General features: G+C 42.0%; 1 protein-coding gene across 9 annotated transcripts in view; it reads left to right on the forward strand.

Annotated features, from left to right (window-relative positions):
* ralgapa2 (Ral GTPase activating protein catalytic subunit alpha 2) overlaps positions 1-20758 on the forward strand; it is a 120216-nt gene that overhangs the window by 88771 nt on the left and 10687 nt on the right. For all 9 annotated transcript variants that reach the window (XM_015039402.1, XM_015039403.1, XM_015039401.1 and 6 more), the window contains one exon: positions 2956-3083. In XM_015039402.1, coding sequence (XP_014894888.1) covers positions 2956-3083 — 128 coding nt within the window. The remainder of the gene's footprint in view (positions 1-2955; positions 3084-20758) is intronic.

Raw genomic sequence — 20758 nt, forward strand, 5'->3', positions numbered from 1 at the left:
GAGAAGGAGCTCGGAGACTGTTTAGCCAATCAGGACGCAGAACACAATGCACTGTGGAAAAAACTGCACAAAAAAAATCCGCGAAGCGGCGAGACCGCGAAAGGTGAACCGCGTTACAGCGAGGGATCGCTGTACTTCTTTGGAAAGCATGCACACTAACGCTTGTGCGTTGGTGTACATGTTTCATATAAAAAGGAAGAAACAGTACATTTTGTGAATTAAAAGCTTTTTTTTTTTGTCCCCCTGGAATTCCAGGACAGTTTCTGCTGCTCTAACACAAGTTTATCTGGGTTTTTTACAGAGCAGTTATAATATACAACACTTTAACCTGTGAAACTTAGTGTTCTCTTCCTTAACTTAATTCATTCCTATAGGACTTTCAAAGAGCAGAAATGGGGCTGAGCAGGCCTCATCACTCAGGCAGGCAGAGAGCAGCAGGGATCATGACGGGTTCTTTTTAGCTGTTCACTCACTGAAAGTGTCTGCAAAGCTACACTGACACTTAGATTGTGGAGAAAACCCCACATTTGTCAATTCAAATCTAGAAATGAACACATTCTATAATATATGTCCAATTATGCAATTTTCCAAACCACTGACTGAGTCTGGATTGACTTGTTATGTGATCTGGACTGTCAGAGTTTGAAAGAGTGTTATAATCTGGTTTTTACGGTACTTTTTTTTTTTTTTTTTGAGTGTAAGTCACATATTTTAGTCTGCGATTAGCTGACTCAATCAACCTCTTCAAATAAAATTGAATAGAAATTATTAACCCACAATAAGCAAATGCCCACCCAAAAAGCTGTGATTCTAAATACTGTTTTTGAACATTTAGGTGGTGGAGGCAGTAAAAACCTACTGGTATCCTGGTAAAGACCCTGCCGTATTTAGTTGAGAGAAGGTTTTGCTTTTCCACATGCTGGTTCGCAGTTGAAGCTTTCTGAGACACTTAATGGATAAGATCCATCATCAAACATCCAAACGTCCCCTCCTGTGACAGGCCAAATTGTACACCATGAAGTCTTCAACTGTGTTCAGACGGCACGGTGCTGTTTTAATATATTGTCTCTGTTTATGTGGTAATGCAATCTCTTCCCTATATTTCCTGTTCTTTTTTTTTTCTTGTGAATTTTTAAAAGATGTTTCTGCTTTCTGTTTTCTGTCTGAAGGCTTTCAGTCCTCTTCTCCTCCAGCAGTGCATTATTACCCACACTGTGGGTATGTGCTCTCAGAGGTGGTTACTGCCCTTTGTTGGTTAGCTTTCATCTTGGTTACTTTGCAGTGCTGTACTCGATGTGTGGCCTCACAGAGGACAGTGAAATGTCTAAACTCCTAAAGCCACTGATGACGACTTTCAGATGGTCAAAAATATCTATTTACACTCTTTTTGCATGAATATTTTTTCAAAAAAAAATCCTTAACATATTTGTGGGATGTTATGAATAAAAGAAAAATGATTGCATCTAAAAGAAATATCTTTTTTCTTTTTTTTTGAACAACATCTCCATAAAAAATGTTCTTTAATTCAACTGGACTCTTAAAGTGTCTGAACTGCCAAGTTGAACCTTTCAGGAACCCTTTGACATTCGCGTCAACTTCCAGGTCAATGACTATTGAGCTCTGGTGATTAAGGGCCCCTTCCAATATGCATGAACAGACGCGTGTACAACTCCCGCACACACACACGCACACACACTCAGGCTGTTGCTAAAATTCATATTGCTCCTTTTGTATTTGTCCAGCAGCTCAATATGAGGGCATTGTATAGCATTGATTGTCATTTTAATTTCATTTACCTAACATTGATTCGCATTAGATATGTGTAGTTGTCATGCAAAGTTAGGAAAAATTCAATTTCAACTTGAACCCTTTGCCCTAAACAGATGGAGCAACCGTTTGGAAGAAATATCCATGAAGATTTTTAATCCAAGAATCTCCTGCAGTGCTGCGAAAAAGGATTTGCTCCTTTCTCCTTAACAGATTTGTTTAAAATTTAGTTTTTTTTTTGTTGTTTTTTTCACTCTCATTGTTTCAAATTATATTATATAATATGTAGGTAAATGCACACATTGTTCTAGCTGCACCTGAAAAATTAATCGCCCACCTGCTAAAATAATTATCTGACAGTCGCACACATTTTTTATATGACTAGCCACACCCCAACATGTTTACTGCCAGGCCAGAAGAGCAAAGAAACCACTTAAACAGAACCTGTGTGATCACAAGGGAGACATGTATTAGTCTGGGATGGGTTACAAAGATATTTTGAAGGCATAGGGGCTCCAGTGAATCACATTGAATCTAAGCACTTGACAGCATTAATATGTTCTGAAGCAAACCATCAAGTCAATCTCTGATAACCTCCATCCATCCATCCTTTTTCTGATCTCCCTTGTCCCTCAGTGGGGTCGGGAGGGGTACTGGTGCCTATCTCCAGCTAACGTTCCGGGCGAGAGGCGGGGTTCACCCTGGACAGGTCGCCAGTCTGTCGCAGGGCCTCTGATAACCTAAACAATAAAAATAAAAATAAAAAACAATAGGAACATAGTGGTCCAGTCAAAGTCCAAGCTTGAAACTGATTATGACATTACAATTAATGGCTCATTCAAGACAATTCTGCAAAAGAAAAAAAAAATGTCTAACAAAATTCCTTCATAATGGCATAAAAGACTAATTGTGAGTTAGCCTGAACACTGGATGGCAGTTATTGCAGTGGCGTGACCTGTTATTAGATATAAGGGGCAATTAGTTTTGTAAATTGGAAGTTTTAATTAGTTTGGATAGATTTTTTGTTTGTTTGTTTTACCAAAATAAAATACATTTTTGGTCAGTTTTATTGTTTTTGTTTTTTTCATCGTGTGACAAAAAAGCACTGTACAAATAATCATTGGACTCAAATTATTATTTTTTTCTTCTTTTAATTCTTATGTATTTTTTTTCTCTGAAACTCTTTAGGTTCCTTTCTTTGGACCTCTGTTTAATGGCGCCATCGTCACCGGGTCGCTGTTGCCAAGTTTGGTACGAGCCACTTGTATCAATGCCAGCAGAGCTGTCAAGTCCCGGCTGACTCTCTACCAGAGCTTGTATCCTTTACACCTCCACCGTGTCTTCTTCACTATCTCATATAACAACAGATCATCACTTGAATGCTTTAGTGTAAAAAAAAAAAGAAAAAAAAAGAAAAAGACCAGCAATTGAGGTAAAACTTTCCAAAGCTTCAGTTTATAGTGAAACTAAAACCCCTTCTGGGCAAATTCATTGAGACATGTGGCGTGCATGTCGTGTTAGCCAGTGTACACAGCTGAGTGCTGACAGCGATCTGCCTTATTTACATATAACTATTAGGTTGGGCTGTTTCACAGCCTGGAGCAAAATGGGAGGTTTGTAGGGCTGTTTTGGGTTGGAGCAGAGATAATGTGTCAACATCTATCACTACCATTATATGGACGAAAAAGAGAGGCAAAATAAAAGCGCCATGAGCAAATACATGTAAGTGCATTCAGACACACACGCCTGCGTCCCTCCACCCATCCAACAGTGTGCCGTTAAGAGCCTGACTCCAGCTGTAGTTGTCAGTTGGTTTAAAGAGAGTGTAATTACCAGTGGAGATAAATTAGCATGTGAATACCGGCAGCATGGAGTTGTTGGGGGTGTGGGGTGAGATGGGGGGGGCAGAATCGGGATGGCCCCTGGAGGGAGAAATCCGATCTCCTCAAACGCCCCTGCTCCTCCTCGGACTACATGTACAGCACCTTCTCACCGCAGCGCCTCCGTCCCACTGGTAGTTGCTATAGAAACCTCCCCAAAGGAGTGTGTTCAGTTTGGAAGGAAGTTCTTGTATTTGTGTTTTCAGGTGCACGTACTTGTTGTTTTTAAAACTTTCCTTTCGTCATACTCATGCATCAACCACCGTCTGTCCCAAATCAAGCTGCGACACACGCCGCGTTGCCTGTGTGTAAGTATGCATCCGTCTGTGTGCGTTTCACAATGCATCGCATCGCCCGCCCCCCACCCCCCAACCCAGTATCAGGCTGTGTCTGTGTGTCCCCTGGGGCATCCTGAGTGACAGATGTCTGTTACCCAACGCCAAGTGAATTAGCCCAGTGTGACTGTCTGTGCCAGAGCTGAGGGGGAGCAGAGGTGGTGGGGCCACTGACGGCCTGTGTGAGCCTCAGGGAGGTTGCAGTATGGGGGTGGTGGGAGTCGATGGAGAGAGGGGCGAGTAACAGGCCTGTGTTGAGTCGCACGGCTTCACCTGGCATTCCTTAGCAGAGGAGCAATAAGCACAAAGGCGCGATCTATGGGAGGAGATGAGCGCTGCCTCTGGAGGTCTGGCACTGATGGGCACCCAGACCTCACACTGTCCAAGAGTAGATGAACAAGTGAGCCAGGCAGAGCACACTGCCAATATCTGTAGGTCTGATGTTTGTATGTTGAATGAGAGTTCTTGTCAGGATAGTGGCAGTGAAATAGCGAAATCTGTAATGGTTTGTTAAAGCTATATAGTAACAAATTTTAGGGTAGTTGAGGTTCTTTCATGTGTTGATTGTTCAGCAGTGGCAGTAGGAACTGGAAATGCCGTTTCAAGTTTAGCTTTGAGCCGTGTTCAACACTGGATGTGCATTGCTCCGGTTTTATTTCCCTGTTTATTGCATTGTTTTCTTTTGCTTCTTTAGATATGCAGATCTCTATCTTTAACAAGTCAGAGCAACAACTTGTGTTTTTTTTTTCCCTGAAGGATGTGTGTGTTTTCCTTTTTCTGTGCAAGAAGAAAATCCTCATCCTTAGTTTACCCCTCCACAATGCCTTAACAATCCACAGCCTGCTCTCTGCCTGTGAGGCCACTCTCCAAGGTAATTAGAGAATATTTCTTCAAAGAGGAGCTATATGACCCCTGTGTGTCCAGATAAAAGGCCAGTGTGGCTCAGCAGCCCCCTCTCTCGCTCCGTCACAAGGCTCAAGAGGACTCCAGCAGTCCGCTGCAACGCTCCCAGAATCTCTCAAGCTAATAAGATTTGATATTAAAAAATGTCCACCAGCAACATTGCAGGAAAATACACACGGATGGGCAACAATGTTTTTTCAGTAGGATACCACCTCGTAATATCTTTCCCCATTATGTCCTGTTTCCTTCCATCTCCCCTTTTCCTCTCTCCTGCTGATTTGTTAAATCTGACCTGCTCAGTCCACTTTTTCATGAGCTCCACAGCTGTTAGTTGCACTTTTCTTGCACATTTTGTCTCAGCTTCCTCTGTCAGGACACTGCATCGGCCTCAAACTAATAAGAATCTTATCACAAGCCTTTTACAAACAACTCATCATGGATAATTTATTATTTATGTATGTCTGATAGAAAATGCAACTGGTCTGGCTTTGTGGTCAGAGCATCCCATCTGCAGCTTGTCTATCCTTCACAGCGGCTTTGTCAACACCGGTGACCACAAAATGTTTTTCTTTTTTTTTTTTTTAAACCACAGTTTTTTTTATTGAGTAATTTCTGCACTTGTGTATGCTGGGTTCCTACACAGTCCTGAAAGGGTTGGAAAAGCATATTATTTGCTTTCAGCGTTTTTAAGGTCTGAATCAGTAGGGAAAGAATTACAACCACTTCCAGAATATTTCACTTGAGAAGCGGCTCTGATGAAAATCAGCACCTCTAAAACTAAGACCCCGGTCTTGAGCTGGAAAAGGGTAGAGTGCCATCTCCAGGTCGAGGACAAAGTGCTGCCCTAATTGGATGAGATTAAGTATCTCAGGGTTTTGATACGGAGGAGAGACCCAGATGAGGACCCAGGCCACTCTGGAGGGACTACATTTCTAAACTTGAAATGGCTTGGGATTTCCCCGGAGGAACTGGCCCAAGTGACTGGGGAGAACGAAGTCTGGACTCCTCTGCTTAGGCTGCTGACCCCGGATGGAAGATGGATGGCTGAACCACTGAGTGCCATGTGCAAAGCCCTTAGAGTTGCATTATCTTTTTCTTCTGTTTAACTTAAAACAAAAACAGTAAAGTATTCAGGTTTCCTGTCAAAAACAATCAATGGATCTCTTTCATCAACATTTCTGATATAGTGGAAAAGGTCCTAACAAAGTTGAACCATGTCTTATTTATTTATTTATTTTTTAGACTAATACATTTTTAGATTAACAGTTAAACGCTGTGACTTATAGCATTACATGTTTTAAATCCACCTATTGCCACATCCCAATGAAATAGAATATAATGGGAAAGTTATTCAAAGCAAAAACTACAGCTTATTGACTAGATTTGTTAAATCCAGAGGGATATAAATCTATTTTAAGCATTTCTTTCTGTTTACCTCATTTTCTTGGAAATTTGGCATATTTAAAAACAATAGATGATTTTTTTTTTAAAGCAGAAACGCCAGCCATGTACACCCAATGCTTTTCGGGACAGTACATGAAATATAATGCGATGTGGGATGGAGACGATCATCTGATATATTAAGGAAGGTCTGGTTACTTCAGTATTCGTATTAAGTCTCTCGACTTCCTCTTAGCAATACTCCACAAATCGTTTTTGGAGTTTAGCTCATGTCAATTTGCAAGTCAATGAAGCACAGTGATAAAATGGACATCAAAGCAGGTATTTGCACTTTTGTTATTGTGGAGCAGAGAAAATTCCCACTGGAAAATGAAATGACTGTCTTTTCGAACATTGTGAGCAGAAGGAAGCATGAGGCGCTCTAAAAACTAATGATAGACAGCAGCACTGACTCTGGACTTGAAGAAACGGCTCCTGCAGATGGCATGGTTTACCCGATCCCCTCTGACTGAAGAAAAGTCACACTCGACCTCAGTCCAGTCTGTATGTGCTCCCTCTTGAAGCCCTGATACCAATGGCTTTCAACACCTTGTTAATTTCTCAAAAAAAAAAATCTTAAATGGTTTTTGCTTCACAATTCTCCCAAGGCTGTGGCTAATACTGCATCTTTTTCTACTACACCTTCTCCATTTTTTTCAGCCAAAATATACCCCATCGTAGCATTACAGAGCTAAGTTTGTTTCATTTGAAAGCAGTCGGTCACAGGATGGCCTCGCTGTCCAATTCCATTTACTGTGTATGAAGGTCGTTCATGCCGTCACTATAGAGTAATCTCCTCATCCAGAGGGTGGGATTCATTTCTTTCTTTGACAAGCACTTGAGTTTGATGCTCCGTCCGTCACTTTTTGTGATAGGGCCATTGTTAAAGATAAAAATGGATCTGTATGTGTGCGTGTGTGTGTCAACGTGTGTGTTTGTGAGATGGCAAGTTACTAATAGGTGAGACAATGCAAAACTGACCTTGATTCAGAGACATATCCTCCCTACCGGACAGAATCAATAGCTTTTGCACACTGCTCTCAGTCCCCATCCTCTGTTCTGACACACAAGTAAACACACACACACACGCAGATCCATCTCCAGGCAGCGATCAATAACCATAATCTGTTTCTGCCCATCGCCAGTCATGCGAGCCAGGCTTTTAGGTGGTGTGTGTGAGGGTGTGTGTGTGTGTGTAGCAGAGAGAAGAAGGTTTGATTCTTTCGTTGGAACCCAGAAAGCTGCTGAAGTCTGTCATGCTTCCCCCAACAGGCTCACATTAACATATCTGGACATAATTTCAAAGTGAAAGTGAAAACATAAAGGATATGATATCCTGTGTACACGCCTTTGTGTGTTGATGCTTCATCCCCAGACTCCCATTGTAATTATTAGTGACACATTCTCACAGCCCTTCCTCCAAGTTATTGTCCCACTCTCCGCTCTGTCTCTGTCTGACCACAACCTTTTTTCTTTTTTTTTTCTTTTGTATACTGTAAAACTCTTCACCTAGCAGAGATGAAAGTGCTCCCATATGCATGATGGGGTGTCATGAATAGGATCTGCCATGTTAGTGTTGTCTCACATGAATTATTTAGCATTGCTGATAGGTCTAATTTGCCAGCTGTTGTGCCATAACTGTCAGCAGCCTCATAGATAATACTCAGCAGTCTGGATCGCCGTGGTACACGGTGCTTGACTGGGCACAGTGAGGTGCCATGCAAGTCATTATATACAGGATTCATGTGAGTGTAACTTGCCAACTTCCTGTTTGTAGGAAACGAAGCTCACTACCAGGAAGTTGCTTTAAAATGTAAGTAAGTTTCATCACCTGAACTTTACGGAGCGACTTTATTAAAACTGAGTTATTGCTGAATGAGTGAGTGAGTAGGGGCCCCCGTTTGGACTTGGCAAGTTCTTCTTTGGGCGGTGGCTGGCATTGGCTTTGATAGGGTGGTTGGGAGTTTATGCATTATTTGGAGGGCTACTAAAAGGGGAGGGGTCTCTCTCCCCCTCTGAATGTTTTAACCTAATCCCATTATCAGTGTAGCGCACTGCCTCCCATCTCTTCCCCTCCTTATCCCTGCCCCCTCCCACCTCTCTCTCCAGCTGACCAGCTGTTCCTGCCGGGACTCACGACAATGTCCGATGTGTTCAGATCACTGAGTAAGCCCCCACCCCACACACACACTCACACACATACACACGCACACACACTTCTTCCAATGCACACACAGATGAACAGAGTGCAGACCATGCACAACCAAAGCAATTGCCAAGCCCATTGCTGGAGCGTAGAAAGGCCTAGAAGGAGGAGGGTGTTAGGGTTGGGGAGGGTAGCTTTGGGTGTACGGAGGGGGCAAGCGCAGGCCTGTCAAACCAAGAGCCCTGACTCAGGAGGCAGCCCAGCTCGGATGGCATATGGCGTCTAGCTTCATACAACATGCAAAAGTATTCTCGCCCTTCGTCCCCTCTCATCTACTCCCCTCTCCCTGTCTCCCACTCCCGCTGCTAATGCAAAATGACTCATAGCATTACTCCTTTTTTTTTTTTTTTTTACCCCTCCTCCCTCCACATTAGTTCCTCCTCCTCTTGCCACCCAGCCCGTAACAAAAGGCGTCCACTGCATGGCACCCACACCCTGAAAAGCCCCGGAGGCCCTGCCCAGCCTGCGCTCCAGGGCCTGGGCTTCATGGGGGCCCCCCCCTTTAAAAACACAGGTAGGGCAGGCGTAGAACCAGACGGCCGACAGCAGGGTCCCAGAGACCCGCCAAGGATAGCATACACACACACACACACACACCCGTCTGGTGTCACACTGTTGGGGCATTTTGTATTTTGACATTATAGTAAATAAACTAAACTTTCTTACAGTTTTGTTGTTTTAGAACTGCATCTCTAACAATTAGAATATCAACTAAAGATTACTCAGTAACTCAGAGATATAGATATGTTTTTGCACAGTTCCAGATTTAAAGTAAATGTAACTTGGCTTATAATTCGAACACGTTGTATAATTTCTCTTAAATTTGCAGGGTTCATGATTTTGGCGTAATATTTAGTCACTGAGTTCACCATAACCTAAGACAATGTGTGGAGTATTAGACACAAGTGCATGGATAAGCCTGTTGGTCTGAAAGACTTTTGGAGTTACTTTTCTTGTATTATTAGATATATTGTATATATAAGAGAAGTCACTTTCTGTATTCCTGGAATCATTTTGTACAGTTGTTTCTGTTTTATGCAAGTTTTTTTTTAAAGAAACTTAAACATTTGAAATTAACCAGCCTTTGAAATAGTTTTCCATATAAAGGAATTGTTAAATCTAGATTGGAAATGTCTATCAAAGTATTGTCCGAACATGAGTTCAAATATTAATATCAACAAAAAAAAATAAATAAATTCAATGCCCCACCCCTGAGATACTGTAATCCCAGAGTCCCTAGACGCCTCAGGGTCCAGTGTGATTGGTTTGTTGTTGCTGTTTCCAGCTCAAGTGTAAAAAACCTGTCCCTCCGCTTTAAGTGATTAGCATCCAGCTAGCCATTCCATCTGTTACCCCTAGCCCTGTTTAATTAATGAACTTTCTTTTTCCACCCCACACCCAGTGAGCACAGCACTAAAGCAAAAGCTGTTAGTCCTCTCAGGTTATCGTGTTATCCCCCTCTCCGCACCCTCCCAACCCAGTGCATTCCCATTGATTAGTTATGTTTTGTTTTCCCTCTTTTTGTCTCAGGGTTCTTGAAGGGAGGGTTAATGAGCTTTACTGGCAAGCGGTGGTGCTTGGAATCGGGGGATAAATGGGAATAATATTTTTTTTTGTAATAGATTTGGCATTGATGTGAAGCCTCGTGCCACCATGCACACTTTTGCAAATGTGAAAGATGTGTGCTTTTGCACAAATAACTTGGAGTTGCTTTGTGTTTTATCCCCGCTTGTCTGTTGTTATTCCTATGGAAAGGCTCTTTAAACAGTCAACTGTGTCACCATTCATCTCCAGACCATCGCCGAAAAACTCTTGTCCCCTTCTCTTGTAACCAGCAAGTAGTCTGTCTTTTTTCCTTTATGTCCCATCTTCCTAGCGTGTCTCCTACTACAAGGCCAGAAACAGCTCGTTGTCCAGCTAAAGCTGCCCTCTTTTGTTTGTGCGGCCCTTTTTATCCTTGTGCTAATCGCCGTGGTCGTGTGCCTGAGTTGGACCCCATATTTCACGCTCGGCTCTCCTTTGTTTGACACACCACCCCTGATAAGAATCCCAATTCTAGGGCCTCTCTGATATTGAAATCCAGCAGCGGAGTAGAAAGAGCCTTCAATCATCCATTATCTGTGCTCCAGTGATTACTATTCAATCTCACAGGGTCCAGGCTCCTCATCACTGGCCCCAGAGCTGAAGCCGGCCCCTGAAAGAACCCACATCCCTTAACGCCTGTGTCACATTCAAGCATATCCATAGATATTCCCGACGCTGTCGTGAGGCAGCCTCACATTGAATGCTGCTGGGAAATGTCAGTGAAATGTCACTCATCTCGCTCCGCTGGAATCTTTTCGTCTCTGATCTAGCACTTCGTTTTGTAAACTCTTTTTTTTTTTTTTTATGCGTTGTTACATCATCAGGCTCTTCTTTCTAAATAACCATTTTATTTTGTAATTCCCCAGGACTCTGCTCTTTTATTATAAGACCGCATTGCTTTTAATGTTGCAGACTTAATTCATGGTGTTAAGAAGGAATTAGTTGATTATTCATAAGTTCCACATTAATGCCTCTTTAAATACTTCAAAGGCACTGTTTGCTTCTCGGCTGGCCTGTGGCTATTGTTTTCTTTCAGTGGACGTCCTTGTCCCTCCCAGCATTTGCATCTTTGCACTAAATGGAATTTTTTGTATTGATGGACAAGCGCTGCAAACAAAGCAATAACAAAAACAAAACATTTAAGTGTGCATCGCTGTGCATTGTTTGCCTCTTCTTACAGAAAGCAGCCTTTGATGTGTTAATTCTGATAGTCTGTCTTTTATTGTCAAGTGGTGGCTGTGACTGAAAGAGAAGCATTGAGAGATGCTAGCTGAATCTTCCGACGTCCCTCCTCTGCAACAGGCTGTAATAATACTGAGTTTGATGGTGTGCTGGTCATTTTGTTCCTTCGCCATATTGCATCTTTGGTTTTGGTTGATTCATACAAACAGTACATCAATTCATGCCAACCAGTGGGACATTTCAGGGTCTGTTTCTTTAATGTACCCGTCGGCACCTATACAGAAATGTAGTTTTCAGAATGAAATAACAGCTTCAAGCAGGCGGTCACCTGGGTATTTTGTTTGTTCAGGGGTAATCATCTATCATATATATATATAGTAAATTGTTCTAAATACAGACCAGAACCAATAAAAACTAGACATGAGACGACTACTTTAGCATGTTGTATAGTAATTTTACTGTAATGTGTAGAAAAATATATTGTTGACCTATATTGCTAGCAATAGTTAGCACCAAAACAAATGGAAAATCTCAATGTTTTCTGACTTGTAACAAGAATGCTCTCAACTCTGCTGTGATGTTATTTTCAGTTCCGTGTTGACTTTGATTACAAATTGAGTATAGTATTATTACATGGATCCAAATTTGAAGCAGGAAGTGGCCCTATGTACTTATGACATTCAGTCACAGATTGGCAAACCATTGAATTGTTCCAGAGTTGTTTGGTGTCAAAGACATTTGTTTGTTTTTTCTGTGTCATTACTGTAAAATTTGACTTTTCTAACTCGTGACTTTTAGCCTTTTTTCCCCTCTTATTGTATTGGCCTATATTTCTTAGTGGTTTGAAATGTAATATGAGGTTTAGTTTTCCTCTTATTTAATGGTTTAATTTTAGATAACAGAACAACTCAATAGTTTTGTTTAATGTAGTGTGCACATCTTCATTAGTTATGTATAGCTTCTAATTACTATTGATGAGATGCTAGCTCATTTGGGTACAAATCTATAGCTTTTTGTTATTCTAATGATTGTTATTTATCCTCGAATCTCCAAGCCAGGGGGCTTTGGATTTTTTTCCCCCCTTTTTAAAAGCTGAAATATCTGGAGCTGCTCTAGCTACGCACACTTGTTTTTGTATCAGGCGGCTGACAAAAATCCAGTGTCCCTCCCCCCACATCATCGCCCGTCTGCCTGTATGTATAGTACTTCCCGCTCCTCCATCTGTTTTTGTCCACCCATGAAAAGGTCCTTTATAAGCTGCAGGATGCACAGTTGACATGCTGTAAGCTATGCTTCACCCAATCAAGACAGTGCAGCAAACGTATGCCGTGAATCCAAAGGGGCCACGGGCCCTATCCCTTTTCCCTCCCAAGTCCATTTCGATTATGTGGGATCTCTGTCAGAGATCTTCAGTTGAAGAAGTTTTTATAACGGACATTGTCTCCATCATCCATTTTCACTATAAAAGCCTTTAGTCTGAATGGGCCTTCATGCTTGCCCACTGGATGATGGCTGGCTCCTGATTAACCCTGGAGTGACTAGCTAATGTCATTGAAGGAGGGCCACCTGGCTGTGAGACTGTACAGTCAGCTGCCACTGAAGGGCCAGAATAGGGGACGACCAGGTGTTGGGCTGCAGCCCCCCTAATTGTTGCCATGTAATAGCCTGCTTGACTGCACAATATAGCCCAAGGGCGAGGATTAGGGAAAAGCTGTTGCCAACACAGAAGTCTATTTTCTTCTTTGCCCAAGGTTTTCTGTGCGAGTTTCTTTCTGTGTGCATACACATATACATCTCCCCTCACCGTCTTTATCCATTAATATACAGACAATGAGACGGCTTGGTCCTGCTTCTGCCTTAGTTCCAGTCCTTTATCATAACAAGACTGTGTCTACAAAATGCATCTATGTGCACAAGACAGGTGCATCTCAATTAGAATATCATGCAAAAGTGAATTAATTTCAGAAATTGAATTTAAAAAAATGAAACGTATAGATCCAATTTCAAAAATAATAACCCCACAGGGAAATTAAGTCTTGTTGTAGCTCATATTATTCAGGGTTCTTCAAAACATTGTTGTAGATGCTGATAGCTGTAAGCAGAAAGGACCTCCTGTAACAGTCTGTATTACAGCGGTCCTGACAAGCCTCTGACAGAAGACACTATGTTGTTGTAAAGCAGTTATTCCACAGTCCCCAGAAAAGAACCACCCTTCTTTATCTGATTGCTTGGCCTTTTTTTATGTCTGTTTGAATTGAATTACATTAATAAATTCACTTTTAATATTACAATTTCTAAAGATGCACATACAAAATGTGCAGTAAAATATTTTTGTTTCAATACAATAATTATTCCACAAATATAAGATTCTTAAAATCTTATGAAATCTCTTTAACCCTCCAGAAACTAAATCCTCTTAGCACTTACATTTACCACAGATGTGATCATGTGCAGCATAGCGCTGATCATTATCATTCCTACTAAATGCTTGTCATTTTGCATAAGGCCAGACAGCCTAATTGGCACAATAAACCTTCCATAGACGGGAGGGACAGGAGATTTTATGTCAGCAGAGATGTTTGGCATTAATGCATCACTGTTGTTCTGTTGCACATGCCGCAAGCGTCATTAAAATTGCAGAAGCTTCTGCTCATTTTGTTTTTAATATTTCATCAGTGCTTGTCTGAGTAATGTTATCGTATGGTTAAAATCAGAGTCATTTGGCATGACCTAGAGTTTGCGCTGTACTCTTGTAATTTAAGTGTCTGGCCTGTTTTCTGTATGTGTCAGATTGAAGAACAACAGGGGAGTTTGATTTGTGTGTGTGTGTGTGCTTTTAAGCAAGAGTCCTAATGTTAAGAGTTTGTTTGTAAGCTGATAATGATTGCTGTTCTATAAATTTAATCAAAAAATATGGGGTGAACCGCCTTGTGAGCATTCAGTTGGATTTCAATCACTACCTGGGTCCAACATGCCCTTCTGTGTTTCATCAGCGACTTTTTATTAAAAGTTCAAATTGAGATCAGATAGATGCTGTTGTTCTGACGCGACTCCAAGCAAGTCAAATGTCAGGAACTGAAGGGAAAAAATTACTCACATTCACCCCAGATAGCTCATATCGTGCCCACCTTTGTCCCAACCTAATAATGTTTCCATTGGGCTCCGACGTTCATGTCACTCTGGTGATCGTCACTGACAAAGGAGACCTTCAGAGACAACCGTCACCCAGCCACTCGTAGAGCTGTATCTGTTAATCTTCATCCCTATCAGCCTTTTTGTAGCTCATCTTATTATGACTTTCTGTTAACGTACCGTGGAGGCTGGTGTGACTGTCTGGCCATAATGGGTCTGTGTTTGATTAATCATGTCGACCCTTTGTGTTTCACATCTGAGCCTGCTGTATTAGGACTCATCAATGGACGCCAGAGTCCTTTGAAAAGGAGATTGGTTACAGACTTGATTCATCTAAATACATAAGACCAAGTAGGCTTTGACAGTTGCCGCGTTGGGCAAGACCACGTTAGGTCACCATGATTCTTATGGCTATCCAAAGTCTCTGGTGAAAAACGGTGGCTTATTACTTTAAGCTTTATTCCCAACAATCAGGTAACACCACTGACCTCTGTGTAGGTGCTACAACTGTGATTTGTTGTTTGGCAAAAAAAAAAAATCAATTTTTACTGTCCCCCAGAGAAACGGTAAACTGCCAGAGACTTCAGAAAATGGGTGACTACTTTTTCCTTTGCAGCCCGTAAATTATCCGGTCAGGCCGGTTTTTAGACATCATGTTTGATCTTCAGCTTAGGCCAGCCTGCGTGAAATCACTGATGGGCAGTGATGATGTCACTGGTTGAGAGTGATGTCACGACCATAACTCCTCGTCTTGCTGTCTGAATGCCAGATGAACTGCAGAGAGGTGTGGAGGTTGGAGCATAGAAAGCTCTTGCAGTGGGAAACCGACCCCTCAGGAGGTGTCATTAACCTGGGATTACTGTTTGACCTGACTCCTTCGGTGCTCCTGCAGCTCCAGTTATCCTGGACCCACTAATTAGACTACTTGTTAAAACTTTCTGAAAGCAGCTAGTCCTCAGGAGAATCCCCTGTCGTCAAAGTCCACGCTCACCCTGAAAATGGACACGCAGACACCTCCATTCATCATAATGCATTTGTGACACATTCAGACATTTTCTGTACTGCTGCTAAAGCTGTCTATACCCCAAAAAAAGCTGTTTAATGAGACACCAAGAGTTGAGTAGCTGCTATATAAAAAGGGACACACACATGCACTGTACAATCACCCTACTTGCTGGTTTCTGTCATACATGCTCTCACTTTATCCGTCTCAATCTGTTTTTCCTTCCCACTCTGCCATTATTCCTGCAGCCAGCTTTATTGCCACATTCACGCTCTGCCCGTGTCTATCTTTCTCCCTGTGTCTCTCCATCTAAATTTCTCTGTCTTCTTGCCCATAATCACCTCACACCTCCGAGGGCCTCTGCTGAGACGAGCTTCACACCTCAGCCCGCGCTGTGACAACAGGTACCGCTGGCACTCACTGCTCGGCCTCTCTCCAATCAACACCTGCTCGGCTTTATCTCTTTTTCTTTCCTTCCTCTTTTCCATCTTACCCCTCCCTCCTTTAAGTCTCCACCCTCTTCCCCCTTTCAGTGAAATCCCTTCTTTTTATGGTTTAGCTAATGGTTTTCCCCCCAATAACTTGGTTTCCTCTTTTTCCATTTTGTTTTTACTTAAATATTGGTGCATACAGTGCTTTGCATATAATTGTTACTACTTCAACTCCCTTTGCGGTTTGCCACAAACTATGCAGAGGATGCAGCAAACATGTGGAAGAAGTGCTATGTTCCGGTGAGACCAAGATTTTAACTTTTCGCTTATATACAAAATGCTCGGCGTGACAGAAAACTGGCACTGACCATTACTCTGAACACAACATTACTGTGGTTAAAAATGGTTCTCGAGTTTCCGTTTCACGTAGGGAGGAGAGATGAAACGCCTATTAAGAAAGGGAAACATCTGCTTTTTAGTCGGTTTGTGCTCGCACCCCAAAGTAACCAAGCACCCCTCCACCATTACCATCAAATCTCTTCCTCTTAACAGGCCAATTACATGACCACTTGGAGTCGATGGCACTGTGAGCTACTCCTGAGGCCCTCTCCTTACCAAGGTCAAGCTGATTGGCCCAGGTTAATGGGCAGATGTGGGTTCTGACAGAGGAGGGGGTCGAGCACACAGAGGAATCCTCCACCTCATCTCTCAACTGTCCCTCTTCACAACAAGAGCCCCTTTCCCTAGAAGCGCTTTGACAAACAGCATTAACCTTGGTTGCTGGTGTGGAGGCCGGAGGGCCATCGGCATGGCTTTGTCCACATGCATGAGTCAGAGTTTTAGGAAGAAATAGACATGCACCTGTTTGCTTGGTTGCTGTGGGATTTTAGTTGTTTTTTTTTTGACTGTCATTGGAGTAGAGTTCATTCAGGGACAAATTTTCCAAATGTATTTCCTTGAAGAGGATCATTTTCAAAAAATGGACCAACCTAGAGTTGGAGTTCTGTTGCCTGAAACGATGTCATAAATCCAGGATTGATCTGAAGCCTTTATTGCTTTCAAACCTGGTCAGACCTCCATTTCTTCACCGTATTCTAATATAAAAATGTTCTAATTAAGCTAAATATTAGCTTTGGGGAGTGCTTTACTTAAAATTCAGCATGATTAAGGCATATAGACAAAAGAAGAGGAAGCAGTCACTCTCCACATACCCATCATCCGACTTCTGTTGGATGAAGTCAGAGCTTACGTAGTTAAATATCAGTCTAGAGGCTCTAAAGACCCCACTACTCCTTAATCCCATCTGGATTTTTACGTCCTACTTCTCATAGCTTCTTTCTATATTTCTCCATGTTTTCATTGGAGGAAATTCAATAAAATCTTTCAGTCCTTGGGCTTCGGTTGAGTTATGCAGTGACATTAGAGAAGCCTTTGGAAGGTAGGCCTTTAAAGCTGATTGGTCCAACCAGCACATGCTGGATAAAGGTTCAAACTATGCCGTTTCCCCCCTCCCCCCTCATGTATTGTCATGTGGAAACAAAAACAAAGATAATTTCACTTTTATTTACAGAGATAAAGAATTGTTCTGCAGCCCCTTATAATTTTCAAATTAGCTTTGTAGCAGTGATCCGGTGGGTTCCTGGTCATTTTCTTACTGAGACCCTCATCTGTTCAGTGTGTATAAAATGTGGTGTTTAAGCAAACGTGTTTTGGCTTTCAGCACACACACATACAGGTTCATGTTCAGAGGCCATAATGCATAATCATCCCTGCTGGCTGTGCATGTGTGCATGAAGACTCAATTTGTTTTAGATGTGTTGAGTGTGTGTGACTGAGGCCAGTGACGGTGTGAGGACTTTTGTCAGCAGGGAAACTGGGGAGCACAAAGAGTCAGGCTGGTCTGATTGTCAGGATGCTTCTCTCCAGAGAGACACCAGTTCAGAGGTCAATCTGGGCTCATTTTCTTTCAACTGCTCTTATAAATGGAGGGGTTTGATGTTTTTGTATGTCTGTGTTGTGTCTGTCGACACACCCACACTGTGTTGTGAGTATCTGTATGTTTCTACCTATGCTCAGTTATTTACAGTACTAGATGAATCTCAGTAGTTGAGTGCTTTCATACCGGGTCTCTGTAGAAGCAGAGAGAAAAAGGTGAGAAAACTGAGCTTGTCCAGGAGGGTAGTGACTGGCTGCTGGGATCCAGCAGGGATGGGGCAGCCTTCTAATGAAGAGCCATCTGAGGCCTCTATTCACCTTGAACATGGGCCACTGCAGCTGCCCTGACCTTGGCTTTGATCCACCAAGACGTTTGACCCCCACCATTCCCCCAGAGCTACCTCCCTGCCATCTGGACAGCACGCATGCATATGTAAACGAAATGTGCACACAACCCGAGATGCATATGTATGCACACATGCATTATCCTGGACACACATGCACATATGCCTACACAGGTACGAGTAGTGAGAATGACATTTCTGCTAAACTTAAAGAATAAAATATCTAGAAGGAGAGGGTTTTAAAAATTACTTCTTTTTTTTTAGCATTATCCTAAATGTGTAGATGTTAGAGGTGTAACATTTTATGCATTTTTAGAGATGACGATTTAGCATTTGTGATTAAACTATGACTTTATGCTGTTTCTATTCACAAATACAGAACAGGTTTCTTGTAGAGCTGCATGGTGCATTGATGGCAACATCAGTTTATGCAATATTTCAGTTGCAGAAGATCTTTTGGAAGCAGTATTTCTTGGCTCTATTTTTCAGAAATCATGTAGTAAAATTTAAGTGATAACAATAAGGCAACCCGTGATGAAAATCTTGGTGTATGATGATTTGCATATCATACATATATGTATGCATTTAAAGTGTTTCTGATTAGTGTAGAATACTGATTACAAGATGTTGTCAGAATGGAAGAATTTATTCCAAATTTGATCAGTCTATATTTTTTTTAGCTTTCAAGAAGAAAAGGTTAGAATATAAGAAGGTTACAGCCCTTTAATAGGGGTGTTATGAGACTGATATTAACCAATGTTACAGCATCAAAGTGAAGTCCGACTGTTGGAAAAAAGTTCTTGTTTTACTTTAAGCTAATATTATGAACCCTATATATGAAGGTGAGTCCTATAGGCTCATGGAAGCTTAAAGTAAAAGGACAATTAGAAGATTTCACTCTGACAAGAAAAATTGTGGCATTTCGGTGTGAAGAGCTCTCATCCTAATGTCTCATTAAACTCCTTGTAAAATGTGATAATAACCAGAGATTAATTTGCATGCTGCTCTTTTTTATTGCCATCGCTTTCATCCCAAAGCCAGATCCACTTACAGAGCCACCCCATTCCTAGGAAGCGATGTCCTAACCCAACTTGTTTTACAACTCCTCACACCTGGAAGATTTTTTTTTTCTTTTTTTTCCCGCCCTCTCATTACTGTCCTTGTGCTCGCCACACTCCATAGGCATTACATTGGTTTCCCCCTCCTCCCCCTAATAGAAATGCAGCCACTTGGAACGTAGGGGTTCCTTGGAAATTCCCAAAGTGGCGCAACAGTCTTCCACTCAGTCCAGCTGTAAATAACTGTTATGTCACGGATGACTGGAGTTGCAGTCCATCTGTGAAAATGTAGACCTGTTTGAATTTTTCCTTTTGGTTTCCCATTTGTCTATTACCCAAATGTGTTTGAATCTTAGTGGGAGATTTCACTGGCAACATGTATTTTTCCTAAAGGATGATAAATTTATCCTGAAGGCTAATTTCCTGTTTGTTGCTATTTACCTGCTCTGCATGTTTGCTCTGACCACCCATGTTTGAATTCATGCTTCTACAGCAAAAGTAGGTCAGAATCAGCGGGCTTGGTATCCGTAGCTCGGACATAGCCTTTGCGTCACTGCTCTGGATGTGTCCCCTGATTCGGTTACTGTGAGGAGATGGCAGCAGCTGTGCATTTGCAGTGGAACAAGCTGTGCCCATGGATTAGCAATTAAGGACAAGCAAATAAAAAAAAAAAAAAGAGTGGGAGAGAGAAGACATGATTACTACTTGATGTACATCAGGTCAAATTTCTTTGCAGGTATTTTTTTTTTTTTTTTTGCCAACACATATCATTGAACATTAAAGTGAGTGAGCATGACCATGCCCCGTGCTAAAAATACCTTGAATCATTCCCTGTTTTTGTCACCCATCTTTCACCTCCATTGTGCATTTATTTTCTCCCGCTTCCTGATTACTCTATTTTGTACATTTTTTTGTTATTATTTTAAGTCTTTACTTTCTCTCTGTTACTCACTGTAATCCATTTGTCCAACTTACAAAGAGGGCAGCGGAAGGAAGTAGTGGAGGAGAGGCGTGTGTCAGAGTCAGAGAGCGCCTGCTCCAGCTGGAGTCAATATTTGCTTTAGGAATCTCAATAACAGGCCCACAGTCATCTGCATCTCTGATAATGGACCGCCATATGGCTCTGTTGACCCACGCTGTGCTGAGGCTCTCTCTCTGTCCCCATCCCTTCTTGTTTTTCATTTATCGGCTTCCCTGAAAGTCGTTTCATCAAAACCCTTCCTTCCTTCTGTATTTTTTTCCCCCCTCTCCACTTGTCCCCTCTCTAGGTACATTTTGTCATTTATTTATTTATTTTTGCAAGCTTCTTTTCTTTCTGTCCATCATCCACTAAACCCTGGACATGACCCACCACACAGAGCTGTGACCCGTGTTACCATAGCAGCAGGGCCTGGGATGCCCACTCTTTGTCCAGCACAGTTTCCAGCAAGTGACAGAAAACGGTGACGTTGCATGTCTGGAAGACGGATAAAGAGCACATTAGGAAGTGCTTTTACGTGCTTAAAGTCATGCTGCTCTACTGTGAGGAACAATCAATTAGTCACACCATATTATTTGG

The sequence above is a fragment of the Poecilia latipinna genome, unplaced genomic scaffold (assembly GCF_001443285.1).
Source record: "Poecilia latipinna isolate Pla-1442-1.1 unplaced genomic scaffold, P_latipinna-1.0 Scaffold471, whole genome shotgun sequence".
NCBI lineage: Eukaryota > Metazoa > Chordata > Actinopteri > Cyprinodontiformes > Poeciliidae > Poecilia > Poecilia latipinna.